The sequence below is a fragment of the Phalangium opilio genome, unplaced genomic scaffold (assembly GCF_054372755.1).
Source record: "Phalangium opilio isolate 3A_F unplaced genomic scaffold, DU_Popi_V2 ptg000390l_1, whole genome shotgun sequence".
NCBI lineage: Eukaryota > Metazoa > Arthropoda > Arachnida > Opiliones > Phalangiidae > Phalangium > Phalangium opilio.
Window position 1 is genome coordinate 708976 of NW_028324234.1, and position 21995 is coordinate 730970.

The 21995-nt window shown below is 36.7% G+C and overlaps 1 protein-coding gene across 4 annotated transcripts; it reads left to right on the forward strand.

Moving 5' to 3' along the window:
* The first annotated feature begins 1395 nt into the window (after window positions 1-1395).
* On the forward strand, window positions 1396-7299 carry LOC149594153 (adhesion G protein-coupled receptor L2-like). Of its 4 annotated transcripts, none has more exons than XM_089861370.1 (16): window positions 1396-1430; window positions 1498-3065; window positions 3128-3243; window positions 3438-3651; window positions 3717-3829; window positions 3898-4229; window positions 4293-4535; window positions 4598-4926; window positions 4988-5486; window positions 5550-5703; window positions 5762-5828; window positions 5902-5968; window positions 6029-6111; window positions 6179-6305; window positions 6451-6573; window positions 6639-7299. In XM_089861370.1, the coding sequence occupies exons 2-16, from the start codon at window positions 2926-2928 to the stop codon at window positions 6918-6920; spliced, it is 2889 nt and encodes a 962-aa protein (XP_089717496.1). In that variant the 5' UTR covers window positions 1396-1430; window positions 1498-2925; the 3' UTR covers window positions 6921-7299. The 4 variants fall into 4 exon arrangements, with proteins under 4 accessions (XP_089717496.1, XP_089717498.1, XP_089717497.1 ...); XM_089861371.1 differs by having other exon boundaries at window positions 1421-2821; window positions 2903-3065; XM_089861372.1 differs by having other exon boundaries at window positions 1419-3065; window positions 6451-6564.
* Window positions 7300-21995: the final 14696 nt, after the last annotated feature.

Here is a 21995-nt window from a genome sequence, read left to right on the forward strand (position 1 = left end):
GAGACTTTTGTGCCCAGATTAGTTCAATTCAGGGACGCTATGTTGAATTTCTGCAAAAGTGGTCGTCGAGAAAAAACCCAAGGAAGTTTATTGTCCAATTGGCGCCATATTTTCTTCGACCACATGGTCGGTAGGGGAATTTGTAGAGGGAGAAAGAGGGAATATATGCTAGGAGTTTGTTAACATGGAAGATTCTCTTATCAATGTTAAACTTTTTCGAAGCCATAGTATAAGTTAATAAAAATATATTGTTAAAAAGAAGAGAGAACTTTATGGCAATTAAAAACAAGTACTTTATTTAGGTGTAAGTTGCCTATTAAAATACATTAATCTAACGCGCGTGACACTTACGAGGTAACCTCGGTTTTTAAAAAATCATATCACGCCCTCTCTTGAACAAAATGCCTGTCGTCTATGACTCCCCAATATTTTGCTTCAGCACAACCTTGATTTAAATTTAATATCCCTGATTTTTTAATAAATATACCCTCAATAAATTTTCTTTTTCGCCAATTTTTTTCCCGATATAAAACTTTCGGATATTTAAAATCCATTATGTGACCTTTCGACTCCCAAACATGAACCGCTATGCCGTTTTCTTTATCACAATTTTTAATGCATTGCTTATGCCCTGAGAACCTATTTTTTAACGTTTGTTGTGTTTCACCAACATACGTTTCGCCGCATGTTTCACATTTTACTTGGTAAACGACGCAGCGATTATCCAATAGGTTAATATCTCTTTTAGGCCTATTTTTAACTAAGTGATAGTTTAAATTTTGTCCACCTAGAGACTCTCAACCATGTTTAGCGCTTCCGTACATTAGGGGAATTAGTGAAAAATTAGGTAGATTATTAAAAAATAAATTCAACGTTAAATTATTAAATATAGGTGGACAAAATTTAAACTATCACTTAGTTAAAAATAGGCCTAAAAGAGATATTAACCTATTGGATAATCGCTGCGTCGTTTACCAAGTAAAATGTGAAACATGCGGCGAAACGTATGTTGGTGAAACACAACAAACGTTAAAAAATAGGTTCTCAGGGCATAAGCAATGCATTAAAAATTGTGATAAAGAAAACGGCATAGCGGTTCATGTTTGGGAGTCGAAAGGTCACATAATGGATTTTAAATATCCGAAAGTTTTATATCGGGAAAAAAATTGGCGAAAAAGAAAATTTATTGAGGGTATATTTATTAAAAAATCAGGGATATTAAATTTAAATCAAGGTTGTGCTGAAGCAAAATATTGGGGAGTCATAGACGACAGGCATTTTGTTCAAGAGAGGGCGTGATATGATTTTTTAAAAACCGAGGTTACCTCGTAAGTGTCACGCGCGTTAGATTTTAGTATGACTGATGAAGGCTCGCGAGCCGAAAGCTCTCATCTTAATGTATTTTAATAGGCAACTTACACCTAAATAAAGTACTTGTTTTTAATTGCCATAAAGTTCTCTCTTCTTTTTAACAATATATTTTTATTCTCTTATCAGTTCATTTCTTCGTAAAGGCGCTCATCAGTTCGAATCACGGCAAAGTCTCTTAATAATTTGATAAGTGCAAAGTATAATGGCGAAATTTGGAAAATGACAAACGTGAACAATGGATGGAACGCTCTTTCTTAGTTGAGAACTACAATTGACTCTCAAATCGTGGTGGTGTATTTGAAAATTACGAAACTCAGGCTAGTAAAGTTTTCCAATGTAACGATTCACGTGATCCCCTATAAGGACAGAGTCAATTACAGTTTTCGCCATTTACTTTGGTTTAAAATGCAAATAAGGTCCAAGTATAATTCAACCAATACCGAAACATAAACTAGAATTGATTACACCACTATCGTCTGGCAACATGAACTCATAGGAATATGGAAAATTTTAAAATTCTCACCCTAACCACAACGTGAACCATGCGGGTACGGGTAAACCTCTCGGAGGGGGAAAATTGACAATTTTAAGCCTATTCGCAACGTTGACCAATGTTTTCAGGAAATTTAATTAGTAAATATTATTTTCTGTTGAGGAAATGTAAATTTTTATGCTTAATAGCAGACATATTTTAGGTTTTGCTATATATATGGGTATATAGGGCAAGTAGGATATACCGCGATTTACTCCAACGCGCCAATTAATTCGCTTAGTATGAACTCAGACCACCTACCCATGGATAGGTGGTCTGAGTTTTTCACTTTGTATTTTGTGTTGAGCAAGGAAGTGACCATAACATTGTGATGTTTGTATTATAGGGGCAACTTTACAAATAAACTTGTAGAACAGGTATGGGTATTTTATTTTTGGTCTCTATTAATTAACTAGTTAATTTACTTTGTTTTTACGAGATCTGTCGTATCGCGAAGGTTAATGATGTAGAGGATTTCATTTACCTATTTGATTAAAGAACTTAAGGGTTATAATTATTATGATTAAAAAAGGCAGATTTACTTGGTGTTTTTAATTTATTTGAGTGGTTTAGTTTTATTAAGGTTACTCGAGTGTATTTTAATGTTCGTTAGCGTATCTTAATGAAAAGCATATGTAAATACTTCAGTTTGCCTTTTCCTAATGGATTTTGGCCCGAGGTTTATTATCCAGTTGCAAACTGAAAACGTTCTCTCATCGGTTCAGAACTTACTTGTTGAAAGTTCAGGCATCTTTATGCTGGTAATTAATGGCGATGGTAGGGTGGGCAGGGATTTGCTTGGTTTTACGATGGTGTTGTGAAAGTAATGTTTTTTCCTATTCTACTTTGAACAAGTTTTATTTGATTTCTTGTAAATTTTAGCCTTCTTAATAAGAGATCCAAAAATTATCTCTACAAGTAAAGTACAATGAGATTAATTTAATTTTAACGTGAAGACCAATGTGAATTGATTAGTTTCTGCGAATCTTACTTCTTCAGGCAATATCGATCCTTCGCAGGCAATGACGATGTATCAAGCCGTAACCTATTGCCTCTATTTAAAAGGAAAACCAGTTTGTTCAAATGGATTGTCTGATTATCGCTGTGAAAAAATTACTTCTGAAACTTTTTACTCCTTAAGAAATAATTGCTCTGAATTCAAGTAAGTTATGGGCTTTTCACCTGAAAAAATTGCTAGTGATGTCAAACCTTTACTTACAACAGGCTTAGTAGGAATGTCCAGCTACAAAAGAACGAGAACGGGCAAGGATTCCATATAACCGACATCTTTCTAAAGAATGAGAGTATGAAACCGTCTTTTCTTCACTGCGAAGTTAATGGTAAGACTGAATGAAACATTCAAACGAAAGTGAAAATCAACAGTTAATGTGTTCAAAAGTGCGCCGTAAAACCTTTATTTGAACGTGAAAATTGAAAAATTCGCATTGTTTTTCACGCGCTATGCTTGGAAGATTAAAAATCTAGATATATTCTGTGTTAATGGTATATTTTCGCTCAATTTGTTAAACTCTAGATTTAGGAGAAAAGCCACCGAAGATTGCACCAAGAGATCTTTTCTTGATGCACGATTTACTTTCGTGGGAAGATGCTAGAGATTATTGTACCTCAAAATACGATGGAGGACAATTAGCTTGCTTAAGCGAACGTGATACTGAAAGAATATTTTCCGATTTTGAAGGTTATTTTATTTGGTTGTGGACAAGTGGATCGAAATGCGACACGATTGGGTAAGCTTAATAATTATTATTTGAATTTAATTATATTTCTAATTCATTGGTGTACTGTACTTTAGGCCAATGTCACCATCCACTATACTTTTTTTACAGAGGTCTTTAGAATTAAGTTCCTTCACGTATGTCTACCAATATAACTATAGTAGACAATTTTATTGCGTCATTCAGCAAAGTTAGTGGTCTATAACATAAAATTTGTACGTGTCTCAATATTCATTTCAATTACTTTCGAATCTCTAGAAGAAACAACTCCGATAATGATTGAAAAGTCTTCAGGTACGACTGAAAGTACGTTAAACGTCAACTTTCAGAGTACCACAGTGTCCCTTACAACTGAATTCAAAGAACAACCGATGTTCGACAAAACCACGAAAATTATATGTTGCAAGGAAAGAACATCACGTGGTCTGACTTGGAAATATAATTGCGAAGGTAAAGTGGTGCAGAAGTGTCCAGGAGATGATATAGGCAACGCTGTGTGGTTTTGCGACAGTGCCAATGGTAAATGGATTCCAAGGATGCCGGATTTGAGCGGCTGCCGATCTAAATCCGTTGACAAGTTACTTAACTCGGTATGAGAAAGAAAAACCAAAGCTTAAAAAACCATCGAAATACATTTTATTTTTATAACTAAGCTAAATACGTCGGATGTAACAGGAATGTACAGTACATTCTTAAACGCTGCCTCCCAAGCTAACACTGGCGGGGACATCATCTCAATTACGGACGTCATGAAAAATGTAACATCCTTATTGATCAAAGATGGTAACTTAACTTCGAACGAATGGTTGGATGTAGTTGAAAATGTTACGAATTCGGTAACTGATACTATGAACACATTCTTAAACTCAACGGAGAAGTGGACTGATTTACAAGAGGTATTTTCACGTACCTTTAGGCTAGGCCTTAATGATATATTCAGATTTTATTCCTTTTTTAGAAAGACAGAGTGACAACCGCTGAATCTTTACTGGAAACCTTCAATTCCGTTGGATTTGCATTAATACACGCTATGAATGACACATCAGAATCTACTCGTACAGTCATCAAGGGTAAAGTTTTGTTGCAAGCTATCAAACACGAAAAGGGTTGGTATGAAGACCAAGACCTGGTGCTACCATTGGACGTAGCCACGAACCGAGAATCGACTCTAACCTTAAAATCCGGGTTTGAGAATGATATACAAAGAATGGATGGTTCGAATTCCACTTTTGTATTGTTCACTAGTTTACAAAATATGCAAGAGGTTTTACTAGCACGTCATGGAAGGTAAGTTCTGGTTAGGGCTCTTGGAATCTTGGTAAAGTGCAAAGGCGTATGCTTGTTATAGTTCATTGCCGAATCACACTGACCGGACAAAGGTCAACAGTGCTGTTTTAAACATCAACTTGGTGGAAAATGAAACCATCTCGATACAATTATCAAAAAACGTCATATTCATAGTGACTCACAAAAACCTATCATCCGAAAATCCCGTTTGCACATTCTGGAATTTTCACATTAAAAACTGGGACATAGAAGGCTGCTCGATAGTGGACAGTAACTTGACCCACACTACTTGCGCATGCGACCACTTGACCAATTTTGCCGTCTTGATGGACGTACACGGGGTTTTGGACGGGATGTCCGAGTCAAACATAATGAACCTAAAGGTCATCACGTTTGTTGGCTGCGTCGTGTCCATTGTTGCCTTGGCCATTTGCATTCTATTGACCACTTTCTTTAAGCAGTTATGGTGCATTCGCAACATGATACATCGTAACCTGTCAATATGTCTACTGATATCAGAAATTATACTGTTGGTTGGATTGGATCGTACACAAAACATAGTAGGTCCTAAATCCCGATAAATTTATGAATACTGAAGCGTAAATGTTTTATCTGCGTCGTAGGTTTTATGTTCAATTATCGCTGGTTTGATGCACTATTTTTTCTTGGCCGCGTTCTTCTGGATGTTCCTCGAGTCTGTTTATATTTATATTCTGTTGTGTGTTGTTTTTCAACCACGTAGACCCTTTACCGAAAGGTATTACTTGTGCGGATATGGTAAGTTTATTGTTTATATAAACTTCCGGAAGTTGACTTCAATACTTTGATTTCCAAGGTATGCCTTTAGTTATTGTCGGTATTAGTGCTGCTATCAACCCTAAGAGTTATGGTACCAACAAACAGTATGTTTTTTTTTAATTATTAAGAATTAGGCCTAATCATTGACCCTTGACCTAAAGACATGATATTTCGCAGTTGTTGGTTATCAGTCGATAATGGTATGATATGGAGTTTCACTGGTCCTGTTTTAGTGATAATTACGGTATGGTTCGCCATTGTTCGCTAAGCCTAATCAAGTCTTAATAATTCAAATTTATTGTAGATTAACTTCATAGCCTTATTTTATACCTTATGGACGGCTGTTGTGGTTTCTAAGAAAGCCACTGACAATAAGAAAGCCGCTAGGTATTTATAAGTTTTCATTCAAGGTTATTTAGAGGTCACGATGGCAATTTAATATATATAAATATAGAAAATGGATTTATGGCGCGTTAACCCTAATTTCTTTGCTGGGATTAACATGGAGTTTCGGGTTTCTCTTCTGGAAGGATTCCTCTTTGACCGGAGCTTACATATTTACGATTCTGAATTCACTTCAGGTAAGTGTAACCGTAAGATTATAAGAAATGTTTCATAAGTATGACACTAGTACGTAATGCTAAAAACTTACTGATAGCTAGTTTGAGAACGACAAGCGAGAATTGACTGACTACACTTAGTTTTTTTCTTATAACTATATTACAGGGATTAGCTATCTTTGTGGTTCAAGTGGCCATGAACAAAAAAATTGTAGATCTAATTCAATGGACAATAATGAACCTTTGTAAACGAATAAAACCGAAACCAAAACCAAGATCAGTAAGTCAAGTAAGTTGTTATTGATGGCCGATGTCCCAAAGTGAAGAAATCTGATTGAATCCTGATTGTTTCAGAGTACTTCTAATCCTCGTACCGCCCCAACATCGGACATCGGTTCAAGTAGGCGTGCTAGCATCCAAACCACAAGTACTTTCTGCGCGGAAACCCCGATTTTGATTCTAAGGGGTATCGGAACAACCATTAACAAAAGCTTGTCTCGAAGTCGATCTTATGATCTCAACAATGAGAGTCGCGGATCCCAGCAGAGTGTCGGGTCTAACGGGGTGGGTTTCGTTAACTTACCAGATGTACTTAGACGTAATGATAACGAGACAACTGATTCTAGTGTGGTATAATCAATTCCAATGGTGCCATTGTCTACATAAGTTTATAAGATATTTTAAACGAATGTGTTTTAATTTAGGACAGTATGAACTTAACAATACGTACAAAAACTGAACCATTTTTCACTTTGTATTTTGTGTTGAGCAAGGAAGTGACCATAACATTGTGATGTTTGTATTATAGGGGCAACTTTACAAATAAACTTGTAGAACAGGTATTAAAACTCATTTGGGTAATTTATTTTTGGTCTCTATTAACTAACTAATTAATTTATTTTGTTTGTACGAGATCTATCGTATCGCGAAGGTTAATGATGTAGAGGATTTTATCTACCTTTTTGATTAAAGTTAGGTTTATAATTATTATGATTAAAAAAGACAGATTTACTTGGTATTTTTTATTATTTGAGTGGTTTAGTCTTATATACGAAGAATTATTAATTAAGGTTACTAGAGTGTATTTTAATGTTCGTTGGCTTATCTTAATCAAAAGCGTATGTAAATAAAATTGTCCTAATTTATTTTGGCCTGAGGTTTATTATCCAGCTGAAAACTGAACGCCTACCTTCATCGGTTCAGAACTTCTTGTTGAAAGTTTAGGCATCTTTATCCTTATATACTAAAGGCGATGCGATTTATAGATTTCATGGGTTTTGCATGACTCTACGATGGTGTTGTGAAAGTAAGTTTCTTTTTCCTGTTCAACTTCGAACGATTTAATTTGATTTCTTGTAAATTTTAGCCTTCTTAGCAGATCCAACAATTATCTCAACAAGTGATTAGTTTAATTTTAACGTGAATTAGTTAGTTTTGGTGAAGACCAATAAGAATTAATTAGGTTTTGCGAATCTTCTTCAGGCAATTTCGATCCTTCGAAGACAATGACGATGCTTCAAGCCGTAACCTTTTGCCACTATTTAAAAGGAAAACCAGTTTGTTCAAATAAAATCTCTGCTTTATGTGAAAAATGGAGTGCTAAAGATCCAGACTTATTAACAACTAAATGCTCTGAATTCGAGTAAGTTACGGGGCATTTCACCTGAAACAAATACTAGCGATGTTAAAACTTTACTTACAACAGGCTTCGTAAGAATGTCCAGCTACAAAAGAACGAGAACGGGCAAGGATTCCAATTAATCGACGTCTCTAGAGAATGAGAGTCCAATAGCGTCTGGTCTTCATTGCGAAGTTAATGGTAAGTCTGAATGAAACATTCATACGAAAATGTAGGCCTATGTTGGTGAAAATCAACAGTTAATGTGCACAAAAGTTTGAAAATTTCGCGTTATTTTTCTCGCGTAATGCTTGGAAGATTTTACATCTAGATACATATTCTGTGTTAATGGTATATTTTCGGTTAATTTCTTAAACTCTAGATATAGGAGAAAAGACGCCGAAGATTGTACCAAGAGATCTTTACTTTCGTGGCAAGATGCTAGTGATTATTGTACCTCAAAATACGATGGAGGACAGTTAGCTTGCTTAAGCGAACGTGATACTGAAAGAATATTTTCGGATTTTGAAGGTAGTTCAATATGGTTGTGGACAAGAGAGAGTAAGGATGTCCTTATAAACCCAAAAATTTTACCCCCCTTATATTGATAGCGCATGAAGCAGCGCTTAATAACGGTACTGCCAAATATAATTTTACGCGCACCGAACTTAAAACTAAAACTATCTTTACCGGAATTAAGTAGCACCGAGAGTTTTAACAATATATATATCTAGGTCCTCAGCCTAATCGCGTCATTATTGGAATAGTATCCAACGCGGCGTTCAAGGGCAGTTACACTCTGAATCCCTTTAACTTTAAAACTTGGGATTTAAATTTTTTGTCTCTGTACCTCGATAACGAACAAATACCCTCGAAACCGTTGGCTCCTGATTTCGGTAAAAACTTGTATATACAAGCTTATCAAACATTGTTCGCGGGCACGGGTATTCATTATAAAGACGACGGTAACGATATTACTCCCAACGAGTTTGCCAACGGGTTAACTCTCTACGCTTTTGATCTGACACCGGACCTATCGGCTAGCGAAACAAACCACTGGAACCCCGTTATAAGCAAGGACAATTAAGATTGGACATGGGATTCACTAAACCTTTGCCCGAAGCCGCAGTCTGCATTGTATACGCCGAATTTCAAAGCATGATTCAAATCGATAAAAATAGAAACGTAATTGTAGATTATTAAAATGTCAGCAACTACCACCGTAGACTTGATTCTCGCTTTATCAGATACGCCCAACTTTTTGGTTGTTTTCGCGTCAAATAGGTTACCTAAGGTTACCAGATATCCCGCATCGTTAATTATAAATTTAGATCAGCACTATGAAAAGGGGTCTCACTGCATGGGTATCGGTCTTCATAGACGGAGCTCGTGTAGGGTATAGCTACGGTTTGCCACCATTTCTGCCTAGTATAAGAAGATTTTTATCTTTAAACTGCAGAAAATGGACTTTTGGTAAGCGACATCTTCAGAGGTTAGAAAGTAGCGTATGCGGGCAGTGTAGCGCCCTCTATCTTATTTATAGAAGTAAGAAGAAAAGTACGAAAGCTTTCCTAAAAGCTTTTACCGCAAATCGAAAAATTAACGATATGAAAATTGCTAAACAATTTCAAAATCAGATACGGCGACTAAAAAAGTGTAAAAGAAGCTTATTAACAAACCGTGTGGTTGCCTGGTGGTAATGCGTCCAGCTCTGTGTTGTTTCAACAACATTTGAGTTTCCATTCCAGCGGAGCCTCCGAGATATCTAGGCCCGTGCGTGTCGATTTTTATGTGGGGAAATATCCAGTTTCATAGAGGAAATATTTTCACCCAATATGTGTTCTAGATGGCGCTTTTATTACAGTTGCGAAGGGGGTCTTCCATAAATTGTCGTTGATATTTTAGGGGCCAATTATAAAAATTTTATGAAAGAGAAAGGTTTCACCCTTAAATTAACGTAATTGTTTTAGGCGCTATTTATTTTTTATCGAATCTTTTGGTTAGATTGTGTGGCCAACAAAATTAATTATGAAATTTTAACATTGTTGTTTTTTTAGTAAAACAAAACTTCTTCAAGTTGCTAATTCACAGTTTTATTATACCAAGAGGAATTTTTTTACTCGTTCGTAACCTTTAATTTTTTTAACCTTAGCTTTTTTATCCTTTACTTCTTTGGCATTATTGTTTAATAAAGGTCTTCGGAAATTTTCTAAAACTTATTTTTATTTTACGATACTAAAAGCGCCCCCAAGTGAGAAAACACGGCGAACTAAAGTAATTAAAAAAATATTCGCGCTTCGCGATAGGCACGGGCCTAGATATCTCGGAGGCTCCGATTCCAGGGTTCGACTTCCTACCAACGGCGCTTTATTAGTCCGGTATAGAAAAAAACATCTTCAGATACGGCTTGAATCAAGTTTAAGGAGGTTTTTTTAAATATTTAACTAATTTATTATTGTTTTAACTTAATTATGTATGTTATTATCACGCTAATTAAATGTTTTTTGATTTAAAATCCGATTGTAATAATAATAATAAGCCTAGAATAACCTAGCATAAGCCTACCTTTCAGAATCTACCATAGCATAAGCCTACAATAGCATAAGCCTATCCCTACAGGTACCAGCCACGTGACGTCATCAAAAATTAGCCGTGCCGTCATCAAGAAAACCACCACCAGGTGGCTCAACAATTCAAATTTCCCGCCAAAACCATCACGTGACGTCATCAATTCCCCCCAATCCCCCTAAAGGGTGAAAGTATAAACCAAAATTTTTTACCCCCCCCTGAAAGGGGGGAAAGAAGGGGGGTAAAATTTTTGGGTTTATACCGTCACCCTTACTCTCTCTCCCATAATTAAAACCCACTTAATAAAACTAAAAGTGTATAGATTTAAAAACAAAAATTGCCCTTCGTTATCAATTCCCTAGCTGCCATTGGTTAACTGTAGACGACATGTAGACTGATATAAAAGTAAAAAAAACCGCTACAGGAACTAACCAATCAGTTAAGAGCGTTTGACGTCATAGTCTTATAGAAAGTAGTAGTAACAAGATGCTGGCGATCAAAACTTGTTATTTTTTGGTACTAGAGCTAGCATCCACTACTTTATGAGCTTATTCACGGAACGGCTTGTTCCCTGTGCCCTCCACGTTCGGGATGGTAATCATACGCAGAGGGGGTTGACACTATTTTGGGATAAAGGATGGCTTCTCATATTTAAAGGTAGAGATGGGCCGATACCAGTTTTAACCGATACCGATATCATCCGATACTTGGGAAACCGATACGTACCGATACCGATATTTTATCCGATCCTTCGAATAAACCGATATTAAACCGATACCGATATATTAACCGATATCAATAATAAAATAAATAAGAAAATAGGTTGTAGAGATGGGCCGATACCGATCCCATATCGGTATCGGTAACGATATTTGACTTTAACCGATGTACTTCTTTAAAAAATATCGGGTAGAAATATCGGTTCACTTTTAACCGATACCGATATATCGGTTAAATTCAAATATCTGTATCGATACCGATATGGGATCGGTAACGGCCCATCTCTATTAAAAGGTGCGAACAAGTTTCAACGAAGCGTACTTTTGGTTTTATGTCTATATAATTTTGATAAAACCCTGATCACTAAGATCTTCAATTTTGATGAATTTGAATGCTAAAATAATATCATTTTAAAGATAGTTAAAGATTTGTAGTTTCAACTTCAAAAGCTTTATTTAATATTTGTGTATCTTCAGCCTTTCTATCATATTATGTGGGGATGGGAGGTACCTTTCTATTATATAGGTGTTTGACGTCATCGCGGTAGCCAATCAAAATCGAGACACGTGGAAGTTCGAACAGCAGACAACCAGTTTAACAAAATTGTATGAGGGATGCAATAGACCGATAAAAATATTCGCCTACTAGTTGTTTTTACCGCAATTCACACCGTCTCGAGATGCTCAAAAGTGTGGTCCTTCATCATTGGTCAGAATTTCTGGGCAACTTAGTAGAGCGTTTTATACTAATAACCCCTATGTCTAGTTGGCCGTCAAAAACAACGTACGTGCTGCCAGATCTTTTTCAACGTTTCAGATCAGGCAGGGAAATAAGGTTTTATGTATATTTGTGGGTAAAGCAGACGGGGCGCGACTCTTCTCGTAGTATTATAATAAAGGCGTAAGTCGTGTAGAGCTATAGGCTGGCGTGTCCAAGGCTTAGCCTCTATTTTGAAACTGAAAATTAACAACTTAAATAACTATATAAAAAGTGCTAAGCCTTAACTGCGTTGTTGATAGTTACTTTTGAAAACACAATGAAACAGCATAAAACACTATAAAACAGCATAAAAACACTATAAAACAGCATAAAAACACTATAAAACAGCATAAAAACACTATAAAGCAGCATAAAAACACTATAAAACAGCATAAAAACACTATAAAGCAGCATAAAAACACTATAAAACAGCATAAAAACACTATAAAGCAGCATAAAATACTATAAAACAGCATAAAAACACTATAAAGCAGCTTAAAATACTATAAAACAGCATAAAAACACTATAAAACTGCACAAAAACACTATAAAACAGCATAAAAACACTATAAAACAGCATAAAACACTATAAAACAGCATAAAAACACTAGAAAGCAGCATAAAAACACTATAAAACAGCATAAAAACACTAGAAAGCAGCATAAAAACACTATAAAACAGCATAAAAACACTATAAAACAGCATAAAAACACTATAAAAACAGCAAAAAACACTATAAACCAGCATAAAAACACTATAAAACAGCAAAAAACACTATAAAACAGCATAAGACACAATAAACCAGCATGAAACACAATAAAATAGATTAAAACAGTATAAAGACTATTAAACAACATAAAACACAATAAAACGGCACAAAAACCGTAAAAAGAAATAAAAGAGCATAAAACATTTTCAAATAGCATAAAGACACAAAACAGAGTAAAAAACACAATACAACAGCGTAAAAAACTCAGTGAAACAAAACCACAATAAAATAGCATAAAAAATGAGAAAATAAAACACAATAAAACAGCATATAAAGAAAAAACAAAAAACAGCATAAAACACAATAGAACACCATGAAAATAAAATGTATGAATGAATGAATTTGGGTTTATTGTGTATAAAAATAACTACAAAGAGTTAAAGACAATAACAGCCTAAAAATAAAAAACAGCATAGAACAGCATAAAAATATAAAAGCATAAAAACAATAACAACACAACTGAACGGAAGGTACCTTCGGTGGTGAAAGAGATGCCTCGTAGTCGCCCTCGCTCTGATCAGCACCCGGACACCAAGTTGAAGAGAGATATTTTCATCATAATAATATTGAAAGGCGCTTTGATTTAATTGGCGATGTTCATTTTAGGAACAAAATGCTTACTCAATACAAATGACTCAAAAAGAATAACTTTCATAGAATATTTTATTAGAATTTGTTTGAATTCAACAAATAGCTAATATAGAGGTTATAATTTTCAGCATTTCGTGTTGCGTTTGATCAGCGCGCATGCGCGTGCCTCTTTACAAATAAAATATAATATGATGTCATAACGCGGATCACAATATTTAGAATAATTTGTACATCGCTATTCATTTCGTTTACAAACAGAGCACGGAAAAACGAATACAAAATCAGCATTTGAAATAGAAAAATGTTCACTTTTAAATAATGATATATAAAAGTAAAGAAAACATTTTAAAACACGCACTAAATTATGATTGCCGTCCTGGGGGTTAAATGAACTAACACTTGAGATATCTTCATGGCATTATCAAAATTGCGACAGATTTTTATGATACAATTAACCATATAATCCATCAACTTATTAATCCAAATTTGCAAAAGACTTAACCAACAAATAAACAAGTTGGCATGGGCTCGTCTCCATCTAAGAGATAGGATCACGTGACTAACACAATTGACTGTACTACCATCTGTCGTTGAGCGACGAAAATAAATCCTAATTTTTCTGATTGGATTAGAGTGATTCTTGGGGTAAAACCGGTTCCGCGCATGGCAAATCGAGATAATCAGGTTATCCCTATCTCGCCTCAAAACCCTAGAACGACATCTGAGCCGTTATAAAAATTCAAAAGATTTTTTGGAATTTCGTTAAAATCGGTTAAGATTTCACCAGGGTTCATAAAAACCCGGGTTTTGTTAAAAAAACACCGCAACCCACCGGGTTTTAATGGTTTTTCTATCTTTGGCAGCTGCGTTCATGGTAGAAATTGTCATTCAAAAGTAACTGCTTAGTAAAAAAACACTTAAATTGTTTCGTTGAAAAATAATAAATATTATTAAATATTACTTTCGAAGTTGTAACAAGAAATATCTTTAAAATGAAATTATTCTAGCATTCAAATTCATCAACATTGGAGATCATACTGATGGATTTTATTAAATCGGGGTTTTATGGTGGATAAAACCAGGAGTTCATAATAACCCGAAGTACGAAACTAGTTAAAAAGCCCGTAACAACAAAGTTTCGCCGTAAAGCTCAGCGGATTCATACACCGCTTAGCTCCCAAAGAAATAGTTACCCCATTTTTAGCGCCCACGCGCATTAACTTACACGCTTCCGCTTTAGCACTATTTTTACCTTGTGATTTTACGAGCGAAAATGTCTCACGTCTGCTTCTGTCGGAACGGTGTAAATTAAGCCTTGGCTAAGAAGTTGGCTTTTAGTCGGGGTTTCTAGTTTTCTACAAAACATTTAAACGATCGTCAATGATGTTTTGTTGTGATATGTGTGAGTGAGAACTCCGTGGTTAAATTAAAACGGTTTGGACAAATTTATTCGCAGTATCTTTAATATAAGAATTCCATCGTGTTTCTACGTCCTCCATAGTCGCCATTTTTCTTTTCGACGGAGATCCCAGCCAACGGAAGTTTTGGAACGAAAACCAAGAAGCATAGATACCACTACAATCTACTACTAAAGTTGTATGTCCATCAACAGGCTAATCCCTTCTATGCGCAACGACAGAATCTTGTTGTTCGCGATTTTTACCATTAGCTCTATGGCCAGTTTCATACTTCCCCCCGAAGGGGGGTTATTATGAACTCCTGATAAAACCCAATAAAATCCGAGGGTTTTGCTACCTAATCATCATAAAAAATAAGCTATTTAGTCTATTATTTAACAGTGTTGAATCGAATGCGAAGCTTATAATATAACCAAAATATATAGATATAGATATAAAAACTGAAAGCACTTTTCTTTTACACTAGCTCGCGCCGTGTAAAATGAGAAGCCCTAATTCCTTTACCCGGCCAAAATAGTGTCGACCCCCTCAGCGTATGGTTATCTTCCCTCTGCGTGGATAGGCTCGTAAAGTAGTGGATGCTAGCTCTAGTACCAAATATTAAGAAGTTTGGATCGCCAGCATTATGTGCTAACTACTTAATATAAACCAACGATGTCAAAAAGATCATCCCTGATTGGTTAGTTCGTGTAGGGGGTTGAGCGGAGGGTAGATTGCATCTCAGTTTATATGTCGTCAGAAGTCCATTAAATTAGCCTAGGAAGTAACCAATAGCGGGGTTTGGGACTCCCCTCTCTTGTGTAGCAATAGTGAAGAAGGGCGACACATTCGCCACCTCGAGACAACTTTATTCAGACCTCCGGTTTAGGCGCGACTCGTACGCCGAAATTTGCCCTATTGGGAGAGAAACAGCTATTGGCTGAACATGAACTCTGAATCTCTGAAGGGACCGGAAAACGCCCGCCTCCCACTGTAAAGCATCGGGGGAAGGGATGGGGGCTGTAAATTTGGGAACACTCAAGGCCATTCGGTCTTTTGAGATTCTTTTTCTTTATATAAAGCAAACGTGCTATAGAGAGGAATGTACCCCGTTTTCCGGTCCCTTTAGAGATGCAGCGTTCATGGGCTGAAGAAGTCACGCCCCGCTCACGTGACGAAAGATTTCCAAGAGAGGAGCTCGAGATTTCAGACAGGCTTAGGAAAGGGGGGAAAAACTAAAGCCTTATCCGTTGAGTTAAAAGGAGTTCTTACCCAGCAGAGACCTACGCTATACCAGCTATTGTAACTGTTTACTTCCCGGGCTAATTTAATGGACTTCTCGTATCAGTACTAGAGAAAACAGTTATATCACACCAAGGAGGATGTATAAAAGTGGAGATGTAAACAAGGCAGACAGTGACACCGCATGAAGTGGCGCGCAACTTCGAATCGCAAGTCGTTGGTAAAGGCGCGCGTCACGTGATCGTTGTTGGAAGCGAGGGATATTCAAAAATATAAACAAGCTAATACAAGGCTAAAGCAGTGTGTCAGTACAATAACCTCCCCAGGGGGGCATTAAATTAAAACCCCTTTGTTGGTTTCAACAAACCCCAGCAATGACTTTTTTATTGATAACCGGTATTTAAAAATTACATTTAACAATTCAACGTTCGTAAATTTTTGACCGCACCACTTTCAACGACACCTTTAGCGTTAGCTTAGACAATGAACCATATGAAAAAAAAGTTTCGTCACATCAGAAGGGGATAATAGACGAAGTGTGACACTCTGTATCCTCTTAATACTTTAGTTATGTAACATGATTCTTCCCAGGCGAGGGAGCCCTTTTTTTTGCTCTCAGCTCATAAAACTTCAGATGCGTAACTATCGCACCGTGCTAGGGTCAATTCTATAACTGTTTAGTATGTACTAAATCCAAGTAGCAATCAAGTTGGCACAAACCTTGATAGTCTTGATGTGACACAAAAACGCACAAGCTCATGCGCCTTGGCAAATAGTTAAGCAGCGCAAATATAGTAATGACGAGGGAACTATTTACATGGCGTCCAAATGTAAAATGATGTTGGGAAGAATCATCTTACAGTTACCCCGCTTTGTGGTGGTACACTTCTCCCGAAGAGAAGTCTTATACACTTCTGGTCATATATATATAAAGTTTATAGTAACGTAGGCATGTTATTTAATTATACAGAGTTATAACTTGTGACCATGGATATCCTAGCGTGTTGTGACAAGTTGGATTTAAAATTCCAATTAATTTAACAGAATTTTAATTTTCATCATTTTTTGATGATATGATGCGTGTTGAGAAAAGCAATTATAATTAATTCATAAGTTTATAAGTGATATGTTCCTTCCATTAGTTTCCACTATCTATACTTCGTAATGCTACTCAGAGACTTACAGCTTGAGATAACTAATTCGAGAATTGAAGTCCTACACTCGTCACTCGGTGGTTAATTAATTTTGCAGAACTTCCATCTAGGTCCTATTTAGTCTGTATTACTAAGCTTTTGACAGCAGCGACTGATCACCTGGCGTATGTCGCTCGCTTTACCTCAAATCTAAGACCTACTTCAATCACTTCATGACAAGCTACTCCATTTTGTAACCAGTGACAAACTTATGGAATGAACATATCTTATAAACTCATGATAAATGGTTATGAGTCATTCGATCAAAATATTAAAAATAAATTAAATAAATTATAAATTTTGAGCAGTAAATAAATTCGACTCAGGAGTTCAGTCTAGCAAAACCGATCTTCTACTCCCAAAAACTCTATTTAACAAATGTCTTTAGAAAAAAAGGTTGAAGACTTTATATACATTGCGTCAAAAGTCCATTAAGTTAGCGTGGGAAGTAACCAGAAGCGGGGTTTTGGGACTCCTCTCTCTTGTGTAGCAATACTGATGAAGGGCGACACATTCGCCACCTCGTGATAACTTATCTCAGACCTCCTGTTTAGGCGCGACTCGTACGCCAAAATTTGCTCGATTGGGAGAGAAACAGCTATTGGCTAAAGGAACCGGAAAACGCCCGCCTCCCACTGTACAAACCGAGTTCTCTCTAGCATAGCATCGGGGGAAGGGATGGGGCAGTGAATTTAGGAACAGTCAAGGCCATTCGGTCTTTTGTGACTCTTTAGAGAGGAATCTACCCCATTTCCCGGTCCCTTTAGAGATACAGCGTTCATGGGCTGAAGAAGTCACGCCCCACTCTCGTGAAGGAAGATTTCCAAGAGAGGAGCTCGAGATTTCAAACAGGCTTAGGAAAGGGGGTAAAACTAAACCCCCATCCATTGAGTTAAAAGAAGTTCTTACCCCAGCAGAGACCTACGCTATACCAGCTATTGTAATTGTTTACTTTCTGGTCTAATTTAATGGACTTCTGGTTGCTTGTTAATTAGACAATTATCCATTTACGTATCGTATAATTACACTAATGTAACATGTACACTACTTACGGGAAAGGCACGTCCAATCCTTTTTTATCGGATATTCAATACGTATTTACAAACTTATTCGTTATATTTCATCGAAGATTAATTTAATTTTAACTTTAAAGGATTTGTGCATATTTAAATTCAGGTGCGTATGACGAGAACGTTTTTGGTTTGCAATGTTTAAATTCGACACCGCGCTGATTTCACCAGCAATTTAATAAAGGCCATAGACATTTTGAAACGTGGGAAATGTAATATACGCCCAATCTTTCAAGGGGTACGTCCTTGAAATCGTAAGTCTTCGAGTTAAGATTAACATTAAAAACCAATTAGAATTTTGGGATCTACCAAGCCGTTAGAAATGTTTACGAGTTGAGCCGAACGAGCTCTTTAAAAGCTCGGCCCGGGTTGAAAAACAGCGGCTCGAGCTCGACCCGGCTTGAAAATAATCGAGCCGAGCCGAGCTGGCTCAGTTAAAATATGTATGTTTAAGAAAAATAGCTACTACCAATATAAGACTAGAGAACGACGCGACATACTTTTATGTTTAGGAATGTAGTGGTTCAGTAAAAACCGCTCGGTAAAAAGTGAAGAAATCGTTACAATCTCACGGTTAGAAGCGAGAGAAAGCGAATTTTCCACCACTATTTTTCATGGAAAAAACAACGGAACTCTATTGGTGGAGAGAAGAAAGACTAAATGGAAAGCACTATTTTAGTGACTAAGCTCGCGAGCCGGCTCGCCAGTCGTAGTGGCTCGATGTCTGTCGTCTCGGCTCTGCTCGAGCTTAAAAAAACTCCCTTGTTAATAGTATTGGTCCATTTGAGCACCGCAGAGTTCTCAAGAATCTCGCGGCGTTTTGCGCTGGAAAAATATGATCACGTGATCGGCCGCCATTTATGGAGAGAGGGTTTTTTAACATGGCTATCTCGATCACGTCTGTGAGCGGGTTGGCCGTGGTTTTGGTAACTGATTATCGTCTGCTTCATAATTGAGAAAACTACAGGGCACAATTATAAAATGGCAGCGTCCTAGCCTTATTCTTAAATTTTTTTTACTATACTTTCTTCCACGTTTTGAAACTGAGGTTTCCAATTTAATTAAATAGAATTGAAATTAAGCCAATTAAAGTTTCCATAAACATAAATTAGCCTGTGTCAAAATACGGAATGAATAGCAGCCGACGACAATCAGTCCAAAAAATACTAGGGAAAAGTGCCTGGCAGCATTGCACCTCCGAAAATGAGAGACTGCCGTATCGTCGGCGTTATTTCAATATGGACTAGGACTATTAATCGAGCCGTCAAAGTGTCGGATCGGCTCGGCACGAGCTCGTGAAAAGATCAAACAAGCCGTTAAATGGACGACAAATATAATTTTTTGACCTTCTGCTAACGCTTGTCTCCAATTGGTTTATATAGAGAGCTGCCAATATGAATTGTTGTACGTCATTTTGAAGGGAGCCCTTTTTTTTACCTCTCCAAGTGACGATGATGTCATGGAGAGGTATTACACTGTACGTGCCTGTGTGTGTCAATTGAAGTCCTACACTCACTCGGTGGTTAATTTTGCTGCTTTTTGCAGGACTTCCATCTAGGTCCTATTTAGTCTGTATTACTAAGCCTTTGACAGCAGCGCCCCAGTTATCAGACGTATGTCGCTTTACCTCGAATCTATGACCTACTTCAATCACTTCGTGACAAGCTCTCTCCAGTTTGTAACCAGTGACAAACATATATTATCAAAAGTGGATGAGAGGAAAAGTGTGAAAATGGCCAAAAGTAGCGAGTCGTCAGAGTTTCGCCGTAGTTGTCCGTTTTATTGGCGTAGCTATACTGTTCACTCCTTTAAAATAGGTCTTGTGTTAATTCGCGGTTGCGCGGTTACCATCGTCTGCTATTGTGTATACTAGAACTTCCTCGACTTATGTTTGTAATCAGGACAGAGTAGCTGATAATGTTTTAAAAGGTATTTGAAGGTATAATATGGATTTAAGTAAGGTTATCGAAGCAATAGAAAAGCACATAAAACTAGATACGTTTAAAACAAATCTCGGTAATTTAGCTATAGCGCAAGCAGCTTGCGTCGTGATACGCGTGATCGAGTGGGCTATGGTTAAACTAAAAAGCATAAATGTCTAAACTACTTTCAGTCGCGAGTTTGCAGGTCCATCAGTCACTAGTAAACTAAATAGTTATTGGCGAAACTTTGATTGTCCGCATTTTTTAACACAGGCTCTATGGCCATTGTCATACTTTCCCTTTCATCCACATTTGATATTATGAACTTATATGGTATCGTATTCAGAACAGTAAGATGAGTAGATGCTTAGCGCAAAGAATTCCTAAGATGCAATGACTCGGATGATTAAGACTTAGGAGAGACGTACCCCTTAGAGCGTATTCAATTAAGAAGAAAATAAAATACGAAATAAACATTATCTAGGCCTAATTACGTACCATCAATTTAGTTACTGTCATATAGTTTTTTCGTTTTTCAAAACTTTTGTGTATAAAAATAGACATGTAATAGAGAACAATATATCTTATATCCCGTATAGACAATTACGACACTAATTTCAATAGTTACAATAATTTCCAATAGGCCTAAACGATTGATATGTTTCAATTGTATTGAGAGAAATTCTAACCCTTCAGAATTTCAAATATAGTCATTTTCATTGGCAGCCTTCAACCAAAAACTGTGTCTCGAGTATTCAAATCGAGTATCGAGTAGTTTTTAAATTTGTTTCGAGTATTTATCAAGAAATTGGTAATTTATTTTCTTTTATTTCACACACTTTCTGTTTATTCATCGCCGAGGGCCAAGTCATTGGCCAAAATTTTGCACACCTGATTTCTGAATTTTTATGTGAATTCCGTTGGTTACTGAACAAATTGCTTTATTTCCGTGATTACGATTATTTTCGGGGGTTCCCATGATCTTTACACATATTTCCCGTTATTGCCGCAGATTACTTGTGATGTCTGTTTGAATTCCATTGAATTCCGGTGATTTTTTTTTGTGAATGTCGTGATTACCACTGGATTCTTCGTGAATTACGATGAATGCAGTGATTATTTCTATTTTAACTGATTACGATTTTTACGAAATGCGTGGTTTCCGAGGTGATTACAAAAGATTACTAGTAAATCATGTGATTATTTCTGATTGTCTTAAGATTTCACGTGATTTCTAGTGATTATCGGAGATTTCTGATTACCGTTGATTACCAACAAAAATGATTGTGATTACTGATGATTTTCTAAGAATTCTAGAAATGAAGTAATCGATTTCCGCGTTTTGTACACCTGATTGGTTATTCAAGTGACTAACCCCTCGTTCATCGCTCTCATAATATACATTAACAAAAACGGATTTATGTAAGGAGAACGTTGAACGTAGCAAATTCACTACCCATCCTCGCATACTTTATTGAGAAACTTCGTCTGCTTATATTTTGACTCTACCCACAAATTCTGTATATAGCTACTTCTAGAGATCGAATTTGTGGGTGGAGTCAAAATATAAGCAGACGAAGTTTCTCAATAAAGTATGCGAGGATGGTACTAGAGGCTAAGACTACGTTCAGTAACTGCTAGCGTACGCAGCGCTGCGCGCATCGGAGACCGATGTTTTTACTGGACGGTTTTTCGCACTTCCGGTTTCTACGTCACGCTACGCATCGATGGGACACCGATCGCAGCGACTGGAAGAGCAGGTTTTTCCGATGCGAATCGGATTTATGACGTCATTAATTGATGTTTAACATGGCGAGCAATCCAGTCCAAAGCCACTAGCGAAACAATAACACATTTTTCTT